General features: G+C 34.1%; 1 protein-coding gene and 1 long non-coding RNA gene across 3 annotated transcripts; one reads left to right on the top strand and one right to left on the bottom strand.

The window, feature by feature from the left end:
• Positions 1-3,077: 3,077 nt before the first annotated feature.
• On the top strand, positions 3,078-3,896 carry LOC105797066 (uncharacterized). The gene is made up of 2 exons (XR_001134617.2): positions 3,078-3,597; positions 3,642-3,896. It is a non-coding gene; the product is annotated as an uncharacterized LOC105797066 (long non-coding RNA).
• A 2,908-nt stretch (positions 3,897-6,804) lies between these two features.
• On the bottom strand, positions 6,805-12,939 carry LOC105797075 (U-box domain-containing protein 33). 2 transcript variants are annotated; one of them, XM_012627012.2, is made up of 9 exons: positions 12,194-12,939; positions 11,793-11,914; positions 11,388-11,509; positions 11,135-11,242; positions 10,489-10,951; positions 10,207-10,344; positions 8,946-9,473; positions 7,602-8,348; positions 6,805-7,270 (listed from the first exon to the last, which is right to left on the bottom strand). In XM_012627012.2, exons 1-9 carry the CDS (start codon positions 12,462-12,464, stop codon positions 7,088-7,090), a joined length of 2,682 nt encoding a protein of 893 aa, XP_012482466.1. In that variant the 5' UTR covers positions 12,465-12,939; the 3' UTR covers positions 6,805-7,087. The 2 variants fall into 2 exon arrangements, with proteins under 2 accessions (XP_012482466.1, XP_012482461.1); XM_012627007.2 differs by having other exon boundaries at positions 11,373-11,509; positions 12,194-12,935.
• Between the last annotated feature and the right edge of the window lie 1,558 nt (positions 12,940-14,497).

The following is a 14,497-nucleotide window of genomic DNA, read 5'->3' as shown; positions in this document are numbered from 1 at the left end:
CTCAAGGCCCTGGGGAAGACGACCAAGCCATATATACTTAAAGCAAAGACATCTAGCCTCTTTCTCACGTCTGGGTGCGTTAGAATTGCATCTTTCAAACTTTTCCAAGGAACGCATTTACTATCCCCCTTTTGCTTAATCCGTGCAGCAACCCACTGCTCACTCATCCCTGTTATACCTATCAGCTTCTTTGAAAAGGTTGGCACATTTACCGCTTTCGAGTAGACTCTGTCCACTTGAAACTTTGAACATCGGAGTAAAGCCACATATTCTTCTATCGTAGGTACCAAATCGACATTCCCAAACGTGAAGCAACTGTAAGCGGGATTCCAAAACTGGGCGAGAGCTCGAAACAAATGTTTGTCTACCTTCACATCAAGCAAATAAGGCAAATCCCCATAATTGTCATAAAATAACTGTCTAACCTCATTATTCCACTGATCCCAGATTTCCTTCAACTCCTGCAAATTGTTTTGAGTTACACTGATGCGATTAAAATCACATAATTTCGATACATACCCATCAGCGAGGCTATCGCCCTTTTCTTGTTGCGTTGTTTTAGACCAAGTTCGGACAGCCGCATTGTCCTTCACTTTATCAAGAAACCCTTTTTCCATGACAAGTTTTCTATCTAGCAACCGAATCTGAACTGACGCCTTTTATGATGAAATGAAATGCCATGTCATCCAAACAAAATTAAACACAAAAGTCAGTATCAAATATAAGCTTATAATCAAGAAAGAGTAAAATGTCTATTAGGACATCTACTAGGGTTTAGTGTAGTTCTACCTAAAGCAAGCTCTTAAGGCTCATTATATGCGGTTTGGCTCTAAAGTAAAGGTACCCGAACCAGCAGATTCCTTGATCTTCACCCATTATAGGCCCATTATACCCATTATAGGCTCATATAGATCAAGTTCAGTTCAGGGGGACACATTTTCCCTATGACTATACGGAGATGAAAATCTCACGAAGGCATAGGTACCGATGTATCCCGAAAGCAATCCACTATCCTATACGAAGGTGAAAACCTCACGAAGGAATAGTTTCTCACTCCCACTTAGAGGGTAAAAATTATCCAGTACATGTAATGTATAATGCAAAATAATTTAAAGTACTTAAATCAATTAAGCATGAATGCAAGAGGATTTTTAAAATGAATTTCATTTTTTCGACTATAAGACAAAAATTAATCAACTTTGCGGCTCGACTCTCTTATTTTTTTTTAAAAGAAAAATGATCGAATTCCCCAGTGGAGTCGCCAAGCTGTTGAAACCATTTTTATATTTTTTTTAAAAACAAAAATTAGTTTTCGATAAAAATTGGAAAAATTGGGAGTCGCCACCAATCTTTTATTAAGGTGTGATTGGGTCACCTAAAAAAATGACTTTGGTCTACGAATTTTAGAAAAATAGGTCCGGGAGTCGGTTACGTACGAGGAAGGATTAGCACCCTCGTAACGCCCAAAAATTGGTACCTAGTTAATTAATTAGTGTCTTAACGTCGAAAATTTAAAAAAATATAATCCTTAGCAAAAACTTAAAAAAAAACATTACGCATTAAGACCCTTATCATTTCATAGAAAGAAAATGCCACACCCAATGCGTTAGGGCACGACATTCTAATTTCCTCAAAAATGATTTAAGCCTAAATACTCGTATAATAAAATTTTAAAAGAATATCCATTTATTCAAGATTTAAGAAATCGCGGCCCAATACGTTAGGGCACAATTCCTCAAAAATCTCAAACTCGGAATATTTCCTTTATTATTATATTTTTAAAAAAATATTCATTTCGAGAAATCAATGCGTCACATCCAATACGTTAGAACACAACGTGTTGAATTCCCAATAATGAGTTCTTACTTTTTGATTAAAGAGAAATGCTCGATTGTTAGATTTAACGAAAAAAATCGGAACCCAATACGTTAGGGCTCAATTTCCTTGAAAATCCTAAATACAAGCATTATCTCAATTTTGAAAAATTTGAAATCGAGTAAAAAAAATGATGTGATACTACATTAAAAATACAATGCAATAATAAATATTAAAATGGCATAACAATAATATAAATAAATCAATAAGCGAAAGTAATATACATAATAAAAATAATCTCATGCAACATATCAAACAAATAAAAACATTCTTTTTAACATATGAACGAAAACATGAATTAATAATCAAATGAAAAAAAATGAAGAATAAAGGGCACATAATATATACATTGAAATTTAAAGACATACACATAATTTACATATGAAATTTTGGACTATGAAACTTATACATATAATACATGATGCGCTTATGAAAATAAAAGGAAAAATGGATTATAAAGTATATAAAAAACATACGTTTGCATTTTTTAAAATAAATATATTCATATATATACATATAAATATCATAAAAAATTGATTAAAATATTAATATGTATACATATATATACAAAAATACATATAAATTATAAAATATTTCATTACATATAAATAAAACATTTTTAAAAAAATAAATAAATAAATACACGTATGTATATAGGTACGAAAAAATATATAAATAATAATAATAATAATAATAATAATAATAATAATATAAAAAATTAATTAATAAAAAAATAAGGAAAATAAAAAAGGACCCATTTGAACTGTAAATACAAAAATTCTGAGGCCAATCTGCAAATAATTGAGGTCTGGGGACGAAACTGAACGCGCGAATTATGTAGAGGGGCTGGAAGGGAAATTTTCCCTTCTCCTCAAAACGACGCCGTTCACATTTGGACGAAATTGAAAACAACAATAAATAAAAGGATAAATTAAGAAAATAAAAAAAAACTTAATTGTAAAAACATTAAAAGGCGGAGGGGCTAAAAGCGAAATTTACCCCTTCGCTTAAAAACGCGCGGATCCTAGGCCGGGTCAGGTCGGATTCGGGTCAACCCAGGTTCAAAACGTCGTCGTTTTGAAGAGGCTATTTAAGCCCAAATTATCCTTCAAAAATCATTTTAAAACCGTTCTTTAAAAACAAAAAATTAAAAGCTCTCCTTCTCGATATCCGGCCCGGTCCAGGCCACATCGCCATCATCGGCCACCGGGTCGACCGCCGATCTCCGGCACCGGCACCACCGTCTGCGGTGGCCGAAATGGGGAAAATCCCCTATTTGACTCCTCGAAGCCCCCCAAACCCAGATCTGGACTTGGATTTTTCAGAATATCGGCGAAAACCGCAAAGACGCCAAGGAAAACCTTCGGCTTCTGGCCACTGATCCTCGGTGTGGCTCCCTCAAACGCTTCAGCGCCACCTTGGAGTTCAAAGCTAGGTGACTTCTTTCCTTTTTTTTATATTATTCGTATATAAATAAAAACATAGCAGTAAAAAAATAATAAAAAAATGCAGGTATCAACCTTGGGCTTCGATCGATTCCTTTTTGCTGTGAAAATATTTGCTTGTTATTGATTTCCAAAAAAAAAAAATTCCAGTTACAGTATATCAATGGTTATCTTATAGCCATAATGAGAAAAATAAAAAGAAATAAAATTTGTTCATATTTGATTTGATTTTCCAAATATTTGATTTTGTTTCCTTTCTTGCGTTTGCTCCTTGCAGGTGAAGACTGATTTTGTTTCCTTTCTTGCGTTTCCTCCTTGCAGGTGAAGACTCGTCTCTTGGCTGCGGCGCGAGCGGGCTAGGTAGCTACGTCGCTGATGAACTCCATAGAAACCCTAGGGTTTCTTCATTTGTTTTGGGCCACTTGTATTTGGGCCACCGTATTTTAGTTCATTTCAGTTTGGGCCATATAGGCCCACTTGTAATTTGGACTGCTTTATTTTCTTCATGTAGGCCGGGTAAAATTGAGGTTTTACATCTTGGATTTTATTGAATTTCTCTAATGCTTAATTATTATATCTCCTATTGAAATTTACTATGTTTATGTCTTGTTTAAGTGCTTATGTTTAAAAGATTTCAAGGAATATTTCATTAAGAGGAGTTTTGTTTTGAAAATGACAAAATAATTTAGAATGAATTGCAATATACTAAAAAAACACGTTTTAAATGTGTTTTAATTTATCCAAATGTTCTTAGGTCAATACCAAAGTGTTCTAAGGTGTTTAAAATATTTTTTTAAGGAACTTTGATGTGAAAGTCTTTAGACATAATACCATATGTCTTGAGACATGAAAGTTTGAATGTAAAATTCTATTTTAGGGACTTTAGTCTCAAGACAAAGTGAGTCTTGTCTCAAGACAACAGACATGTCTCGAGATATAAGCATGTTTGTCTCAAGACAACATCAAAGCTAAAGGTTGCTTCAATGGAGCCATGTCTTGAGACATTCGAGTAATTATCTCAAGACATATGACCAAATGTCTCGAGACACACTATCCATATCTCGAAACACGACTTGCTAATTCTTCATGTCTTGAAACAAGGGGTTTATGTCTCGAGACACACTACTGCAAGTTGCATTAAATGTACAAAATAAATGCTCCAACGGCTAGAATTCATTCTCAATGGTCATAAACATCTACAAACTTGTTTCTTGATATAAATATACTTCAAGGCTCAAGAGAGAGATATCCAAGCATCAAGATTAAGAGAATAGTGTTTAAATATTTATTATTTCATTTCTCTTGTAAATATTTTCTAGGAGCTTATTGTTATATCTTTTATCTCTATCATTTCAATTTTTTAAGAACTTAATTTTTGTAAACACATGCCTTGTAGAGGTCTCTTTGTTTACACTCTTTTATATCACCAATTGTAAATTGTGAAGGCTTTAATTAAGCCATGGAAACTAAAAAGGATTTTAGTTTACCCACAAAAACTAAGGGGGAGGTTCTATCTCAACCTTATGAAAAAGATGAAGATTTGTAAAGGTTATATCTTCTCTTTGCAAAATATTGATTCTAGTAGTGAATTAGAGATATCTTTAGTGGTGGAAAGCTAAGATAATTGAGGTAGTTAATTTGGGTGCATCATTATAAATTGAATTGTTCAAGCTTTTCTTTCCTTTCCTCATCATTTAGAAAAGTTTGCGAAGATTCTTAAAATACCAATTCACCCCCTCTTGGTATTTTTGGGCCTAATAGTTTGGTGCAAATTTTTTTTATAAAAAAATGATTTTTGGAAAATGTATTGATTTTCTAAAGAAAAAAAAGATATTTTTCAATGTTTGGATATTTTTAAAAAATTTCTATTGTTTGGTAAATTTCCGAAAACATTTTACAAAAGTTGTTTTCAATTAAACAAATATAATATTAAAGAGAAATTTTTCATAATTAATTTAGAGAATAAATTTTGATTATTAATTAATTAAATTAATAACAATATTGATTTGAAATAATATTTTCTACAATAACATAAAAACCTAAAATTTAAGTAATATGTATAAAATTGGTAGCATAATTGGAAAAAAAATCAAACTCATAAATTGAACAAAACATATCGTAATCATATGACTCGTAGAAATATAATCCAGCAACAATGCTTAGTGCATAATTAAAGCTATATTAAAATTATCCAGAAGCGCAAATTGTTCAATATACTAACAACAATAAAACAACTAAGCTACTCTTAGGTAAAACTTTGAAGCCCAATTTTATATATAAATTACATAATAAAAGTAAATATTATATAATTAAAAATAATTGAATTAATAAATGGATTCACAACAAATCTCATTTATAAATTAATTTTGCAAGTTTTTTTGAAATTCGGTTAACATATTTAATCGAAAGATTGTTTGCTTGGTTTATTATTATAAATCTAATTTAAGGTGAACCGGTTAAAATTCAATACGGGATCATTTTATTTTCTGTCAACAAATAAAAAATCATGATGGATTGGTGTAAAAGAATAGAGATAAGACTTAACCAGAAAAGAAAATCCACACTACTTAAAAACAAGGCGGATAAGCTTTTGTAAAATGTTGTAAAACATTATATATATATATATATATAAAGCAAATATGGGTTGATTTGTAATGGCCCATTTATTTTTCAGAACCAAACATCGTAAAACCTTTTACAAAAAAAAACCTTAAATTTACTGTTTTTTATTTTATTTTATTAGTTCCCCAAGCAAATAAAACTAACTACATAGGATGATATACCTGACTCGGTTCAAGGTTCGTATTGTACAATAAGCTTTGATAGTTGGATCTTATGGTCCGGTTCGGGTATAATGTACGTAGGCCACATAGAACAGCAAAGCCCAGTACTCAACCCTGCTTATAATAAAGTTATTACCTTCCTATCAGGAAATAACAGAGTTATATATTACTTGTATTCTAAGTCACGCAAACATGTGATGTTACTGCATTTTTCGGAACCCTAAAGATTATAACACAACTAGATAAAAAGAACTAATGACAAACTGTAGTGTACTTCCATTTGAGTGGAGCCTAATGAGAGTCATTCTGAAAAACAGTGATTTCATCCCTGCTACCATGTAAAGAAGCATTGAGTCCCACAATTGTTCTGTGATCCGAAAATTTTCTTTTCCCATAGATTACTTGTATCTAGGTATTTATTTTAAGACACATTCAGACGTGAGTGTGAAAGTTTTATCTTACAAATATATGAAAAATCCTTGAAAACTATTACAAATATGCAGTCAAGTAACATGCTACAAATACACGGCATCAATCTCTTGTATGCATACGATAATGACACTGAAGTAAGACCTCAAGGTCTGAGATATCAAAAACCCAAACAAATACTTAATATTTTAACGATCGAATTGAATTTGTTAATATAATTGTACTTTTCATGCATATAAATTCTCCTATCAATTACATATATCTATCAGATCTAAAACAATATTTTTACTAATATATTTAACGATTAAAAACTTTTTACAAAATAGATAAAAGGATAATTAATACATTAATCATACACAAAACTAATAAATAACAGAAGTGTGTAAAACTAATTTTATGAGTGCAAATAAATCTCTCTCGTATGCGTGTATATATATATTATACTTTGAGAGAGAAATCGGGTTTTTTCTTTTTAGCTTTTGGCTACACAAGGGTACAATTATAAACAACAAACTAATATATAGAAGCAAAAAACTAAAATGGTAGTACTGCATTTTAGTGTTGTTGCAGCCACTCCTGAATGGCAGAGCGAAGAGCAAGGTTAGGAACGAGATTGGAATGTGCCAGCTTAATATTTGTCATGGGTGAGGTGTCATGTCCACTATCCAACCAACCTCTCAAAGCCTCTGCTTCGTATGTGAAACCATCGGCTGCTACGTGAGGATCTTGCATTACTTCCTGAAATGTAGCAATTACAAGATTTAATTGAAGTTGCATCTAGTTTGTTGCTCTCTAATCTACAGTCACGACAGTCTTGGTGGGTAATACAAGTTTAACTGGCCAAGTGTTTGCTTTGAAAGAATTATAATAAAATTTTATTCTATTGGATGTCTTCTGTTGTCCCTGTATGCCACATTGGCGAATTGTTTCCTACGGGATGAAAAGAAATCATTTTATTTCTTTCCTAATTACCCAGTTCTATGGGGGAGAGGAAGGTAGAATTTGATCATTGCAGATGTGCTATTCCATGAAGTTTATGAAAGATAGGAGCAGGAATAGATTAGCTTACCTGGAAAATGGGGCAGATAAAATAGGAAGGAGGATGGCATTGCTCTTCAGAACCCAGCTGAAACGAGGATGAGCCTCCACATGAAGCCCTCATTGGCTCCAGCACCCTCCACACATCTGTTGAAAGGTCAGGCCGACACCTCCGATTCATTTCACAGCACCTCAAAGCTAGGTTAGCCAATTGCTCAGCTTGCACAAAAGGCCAATCTCCAGCCAAAGGATCCAAGAGATTTTTCAAATTTCCATTATCTAATGCATATTGCACTTCCTTTATTATACCCAAGGCTTGTCTTCCTGTCAACAACCGTAACAAAATGACTCCAAAAGAGTAAACATCAGCCTTTTGAGTAAGTTCTCCAGTTGAAAGGAACTCTGGATCCATGTATGCGAAAGTTCCTTTGGGGTCAGTTCTACAGCAGATGGTTGTATTGTTGCTTAGCAGACGACAGATTCCAAAGTCACTCAGTTTAGTGACAAAATTAGCATCAAGAAGAATGTTTGCAGGCTTCAAATCACCGTGCACTATGCCATGAGGCTTACTTGAATGAAGGAAGATGAGAACAGAACATAACTCAGTAGCAAGACGGATACGAGTTTGCCATGATAAAGGGGGGGAATTGCCTCTGCAGCTAAGTCGGTCTTCAAGACTTCCATTGGGAAGATATTCATAAATAAGAGTCCAAGCATCAGGACATGCACCAATCAGAGTTACCAGATTTGGATGCCTCATCTTACTCAAAACATCAACCTAAGACACAACCAAACGATATCATTCAATGCACAAAAAACTCATAACCAGATACAGTTTCAATATTTTAATTGTGCTGTTCTTTGCCACTTGCAAAACGTAAAATATTCAGTCATTAACCAAATACAAAATTGATGACACTATCAAAGTAGAAAGCAATGAAGTGTAGGGCTCTTTGTTCTTACAGTCAGGGAATTCAAATGTTTTTTTATTGTGCATATAGCAGTCTCTTTTCTTTTCATTTCAATTCTTACTAGAACTATATATATATATTTTACACGTACAACATGATACTACTGTTAACAAATAGATAATTTTAAGCTTATTTTTGAGGATGCAGAATTGCTAGAGAGGGAAGAACATAGACAGTCTGAGGCACAAAATACAGTTCCAGGATGGGGGCCAATTAACTTTGAGATATGTACAAGGAATGCTGCAAACACAATAACCAAATAACAGAATCTATAATTAACTCCTTGGGCTTTTTCTGGATATATCATAGGCTCTGAATTTACGACACGGATACCACTAATAATATGTTCAACTAACATGAAGTCCATCCAAACAATAAATAAAACAATACTTAGGAGACTATACCTCTTGTTGAAATTCCGATGGACCTTGCAAGCTATTAGAATGCAACCTCTTTATAGCCACAGTGGTATGACGCAGATTACCTTTATAAATACTCCCATATCCCCCTTCCCCAATCTTCAGAGAGGGATCAAAGTTGAGAGTTGCTTCCTCAATTTCCGTGAAAGAGAACTCAGTGAAAAACTGATGCATATGTGCACCTGAGGGCTCAGCTCGACTTTTCCGCAACTCTTCAGCCTCTTTGAGTGCATTGTCTCGCTCCATCTGCAATTCGTCTCTTTCTTTCTTATAATTCTGCAAGAGTTCAACAGCTGAGAATATCTTCTCCTGGAGCTCCTTAACCTCCTTTTCAGATTCTGCAATTTGGTTCTCCAGTGATGATTTCTGACCCAAGGCAGCTTGAAGTTCTATCCTGACCTCATCTCGCTGGTTCTTCATCTTGCCAAGTTTGTCTTTTTCTTTTGCTAATGCTTCCTCAATTTCTTTCCTTTGCTTTAACTCTTGTGCATACAGGATTTCTGATGCTTTGACCTGCAAATTAGAAGCTATGATTAGTTCTTTTACAAAAGGCTAGTTCCTAATATCACATTTGTGGCATGTGATTTTAGGTGTTTATTTCTTAATCCATAAAATAATGTATTTTTTATTTCATGTAATTAAAGCAAAGTAATATTACTCAAATCATTAAACATAATTAAAATATATTAACTATTTTGATAATTAAATATTACAACAATTAAAGTTTGAATGGAAATAATAATGAAATTGAACTCTTTTGGTTACTTTTAGCTACTAATTGAATAAAAATGCTTAAATGTTTCAACCTTAATGCATCTATTTTACAGTGATAAGTGTTAATTATATTATGAAATACTAGTAAAAAGTTTAGTAAAATTGAATAATTTAAATAATAGTAAAAGTGTAATTTAACATGATAGAAAGTCTAATTTTAGCTTTGTCAAAGGTTTTCCTAATATTAAAAATTTAATAATAAAATAAAATATTATTCTAATGTTAATGCAGTAATATAATAAATATTTTTGTTAGTTCAAAATATTTTTGAAACTCGTGCACATATATATATTAATTATACATTACATTAACATTACATTTTATAGCAAGAAAAAGTTACACAGGATTTACCTTTTTCAGATAATAGCATCAAGTACTAATTTCTGACAATCTCCCAATACTGGAAGAGTATTTATGAAATAATCATCTTGTGTTGGTGTGTGTTCTACAGAATTTGAATCTGAAAACTTACCTTACGAATAGCCACAAGAGCATCTTTCTCAGCTTCTGAACGCTTCATTGCCTCTTCAAATGCTTCTCTTCTCGAGTTTGTTGCCTCTGCCATTACTTGTTGAAGTTGGTCATAAAGAGTGTTATCGGTAGTTACATCCTATACAAATCAATAAACCATTTGTTTTTCAATAGTATAGATATAAAAGAATTGGCACTGCACCAAGCGGGCTGGTCAGTTTGAGAAAAATAAGAAAGTGAAGCTTAGACAGTCTCAGATATCAGATGAACGCTTTGCACGTACCTGAATGCTGGGAAGAGATGACAGATTGAAATTTCCTTCAGCATGAGGAATTAAACTAGACTGTAATCCATTTCCATTCACCTCAGTTCCCATATATGGGACCAAAGCTGCATCAGCCATTCCATTTGAAGAACTTGATGACAAAACTGAATTCTGAGGACTTCTGGATAAACCATCCCATTCATTGGAACTCCCTTCTACATCAGATCTGTTCCACGGAGTTGATAGCCCTTCATTACCATCAGGAGAAGGAAAACCCAGTGTACTTCCCACGTGCCCATAAACATTTTCAGATCTTACTCTACGCAATGAATCCGGTGCAGAAGTAGAGGGTTTTACTCGACTAGTTTGTCGCAGTATTACAGATTGTGACCTGAAGTGATTTTCACTAGATTCAAGGTTTGGACTTGCTGGCAGTGATGATGATGCAACCTTTGTATCAGTTACATCTGAACTTAATTTCCTGTTTCCATATTTTATTTACATTAGTCACTGAAGCAGCCAGTAATAGGTCAATTTCATAATATGGAAATGCAAATGTACTCTATCTCTAACGAGTCAACAACAGACATCTGGTACAGGCATTCTGTAAAGATGAAAAGCTTGATTCCTTTAAAAGTTAGACACTCATCAAAAGCAAGCATACCTTGTGTAGATAAGAAGCCCTTTGCAGAGAAACCATATTGTGTGGCAGGTATTAGGTGCATTTTCACGCACAAAGATGGCTTTCTTGGACTTGAGGTCAACAACTTTCCTGCAATGGAAAAGGAATAAGGTAAACAACATCTTAAGTGTGCTTCCTAGGGAGCAAGACATGCAAGTCTCTTAGAAGATCCACTGTTGGTCTAGTTGATCCTATGTTGGGATTGAGGATAGATGATTACTTATGTGGTTTATACTTTGAATAATGTTTGTCTGCTGCTCCTCCCATTACAAGCATACGGATCCTATTCTCAGATATCATTTCCAAAATCCCCTGCTCGATAGAATCCCTTTCAATGTACAGCTTCTCTGCTTGCACCTACAGTAAAATAATAGAAGAACAGATTAGAAACTTCCCAAATGAGTTGATTTGGTATTCACAATCGAAATTGAGGACTAAAAACAATAAACTGAAAGAGGTAGTGATCATAGATCAATAATTTTAGCTGAAATTTTCCTGATCTTGATGTGCAGTCACTGCAGATCGCAATCATAAGCTCATATCAGTGTTAATTTGTTCAGAATTAAAAGTTCTTCTAGCACGAAAAATTCAACAAGAAGTCAACAATCGTATAAACTAAGGTGAAAGAAGAAACTGATACCCCACGTTGAAGACAAAGCAGAAGGTAATCATTCAGCATCTTCTCCATATTTTTTCTTTCAATTTCCCAGTATGCCTTGACTTCCTGTTCTTCGAGTTTACTAGCTGGAAATTTTGTACCCACTGCAAAACCAAAAACACATAAAACAATTTCTCAATTAGAAAACACAAAATCAAGCAAGAGAAAATAATACAAGTGATACTGTAATAGTTTCGAAATAATCCATTTATCCATCCAATTATCTCAATCGAACAATCACATAAACTAAAGTCCCCGAAAATCAACCAAATTAAGGAAACTTTATTCTTAACTTTTTTTAGTTTTTCACCCCCACCCTTTTTTTTTCATCCTGAATAAACTCTAAGCACTAATAAAGAAAAGTCAATTGAAATCAAACTTACTTTCAGAAACCGGAATCATCTTAGCGGGTTGGTGAACATGAATTATGCAAATCTTTTTTCCTCCTGAATGTTGTAAAGCCCAGAACAAAACGGATTTATATTTATCCACATTTTTGCCCACCGCCACATAGATTTTCTCTTCAATTATACACGCCACCGTTTCCTCCACGATTTCTCTTCCACTCGACAAGATCCCCGGAGCTCTAACGTCGCAAAACCTCATCGAGTTCACGCCTTCAGTTATTGCAGGCACAACACTCACCAGAGCCATGTTGGAATTAATAAAATAATCATAAAGTGTAGATAAAGAAAAATTCTCAACTAAACTCACCAAAAATCTAAACAAAATATACTTTCTCCTCACATCTATGACTGAGGAGCTAAAACCGATGGGGGGTTTGGGGAAGATGAAGAGAAGAAGGTGAGGACGGTAAGTTTTTTTGTGTTTTAATAAAAGGGAGTCGTTGTCTGTAGTTCCGATGACAACTAAATAAAAACAAGACAATGACTGCAAAATGGATGAGAAATTAACTTTAGATACACAAAAATAAAATAAAAAAATTTTGAAAGATCGGCAGCCTCCCTTTTTCGTTATCACTGAAAAATTATTACAGTTTTCCCCCTTTTGAGGATCAGTTTCGAAGTCTGTTCCTGATTTTTGATGCGTCGAGCTTTCATTTCATTTTATTTATTTCCTTCAAGAAGAAGCTTCCACCGAATTACCGTTGGGCTCCACGTAAGATGTCTTGAAAGTGTAGATTGGGGGGGGGGGCGCTTGACTATTTTGTTTGTTTATTTATTTATTTGTGATCTTAATCTTTCGAAAATCGATGTTGTATATATTTGATTACTTTGCCGAATTGATGTTATTTCTAATCAGGTTATCATTTTATTTATGTGTTTATATTATATTTAGGCACTTTATAGATTAGGTCATCAATTCAATTATAAAATTAAAAAAATGCTACTTCATTCTTATTGATAGAAACATTTACAATAATAGGAAAGATGTCTGAATTTGGAGTGGAAGACACTGCTAGATCTCTCAAAACTAAAATGAAATTCTCTTAATATCTTGCACAAAAGAATTAAATTAAAAATTTGGAGACTAAAAGCTCTTATTCGGCGATAAATGATTTCAAAACCTTGTCCGACGATTGTATGGGTGATGCTGATGGCTCTAACGTGGACCGTAACACCAAAAAAGTTAGATTCAAAGATATAGGAGATGATTCAGCAGAAAACATGGTGGTTGATATGGCCTTGGCGAGCAAAATTTCTTGGAAAGATAAATTGTTGGGAAGGAAAAACACCAGATCTTTGGCCTCCTCCAAGATCTCGGATGGTGCTACTGATGTGGACTTAAATTTTGAAGATGGTGACATTCTAAAATCTACCATCAACGGTATTCTAACCATCGACTTCTCTAAACGAATTAAGAAAATCTTGGTTAAGGATATAGAGACCACAAATGTGGTGAAATTGTTGGGGGCGCAATATAGGAAATGGAGTTCTTTACAATCGGATTTCCAGTCTCTAGAAACCTTCCCAACCTTTTCGTTTAATGGATGTGGGAAACAACAACTATTTGGTCTATTTCCAAAACAAAGATGATTATGAGAAGATTTTGACGTAAGAACCATGAATAGTGTTTGGACACTACCTTAAAGTTCAGTCGTGGACGGTGGACTTTAACCCGTCGAAGCCCTTCTCGAGCATGGTTCTGGCCTAGATCTGATTTTTGGGGTTTCCTGGATTCCTGTATAAGAAACAAGTTTTAGAGGAGATCGAAAGTTTGGTCGAAAAAGTGGCCAAAATGGATATTAAAACAGACAGTGGAGGAAGGGGTCAATTCACTAGGATGGTGGTGTTTGTTGACCTGGAAAAATCGTTAACCTCGCAAGTTCTAGTCAATGGTCAAATGCAAAGGGTAAAGTTTGAGGCTCTACTTGCGGTTTGTTTTACCTGTGGCAAATATGGACATCTAAAAACCCTTTGCCCTTCTTCTTTGACAAGTCTGAGCACTGATGGTGGTCTAGGAGGAGTCTCTGAGTTAGTGGTAACGAGTCAGCTCCAGCAACGACAGAGGAAGTGTTTGGCCCTTAGATGATCGTTGAGTGTAAATCTAGGCGTAATCAGGCTGAAAACCGTAATCAAAACGTAAAAATCTTGAATGACTCCAGATTTGTTGCGTTGGAAAACGAGTCGACGAGAATGGAGGGGGAACAACCTAGAATTATGGAAATTAGGTTCCAGCAAGGGGAGTTTCTAAAGAGCTAAAAGAAAAAATATGGTGTACCAGCC

The sequence above is a fragment of the Gossypium raimondii genome, chromosome 7 (genome assembly GCF_025698545.1).
Source record: "Gossypium raimondii isolate GPD5lz chromosome 7, ASM2569854v1, whole genome shotgun sequence".
In the NCBI taxonomy this organism is placed as follows: Eukaryota; Viridiplantae; Streptophyta; class Magnoliopsida; order Malvales; family Malvaceae; genus Gossypium; species Gossypium raimondii.
Note: the sequence above shows the minus strand (reverse complement) of the source record. Positions and strands in the feature narration are given on the sequence as shown.

Bases quoted from the DNA above. Each gene is read 5' to 3' on its own strand.
- LOC105797075 (XM_012627007.2), bottom strand. From the start codon at position 12,464: ATGGCTCTGGTGAGTGTTGTGCCTGCAATAACTGAAGGCGTGAACTCG. The intron at 11,915-12,193 runs GTAAGTTTGATT...TTGGTTTTGCAG, and splicing joins GATGATTCCGGTTTCTGAAA to TGGGTACAAAATTTCCAGCT. The intron at 10,345-10,488 runs GTACGTGCAAAG...TGATTTGTATAG, and splicing joins CATCTCTTCCCAGCATTCAG to GATGTAACTACCGATAACAC.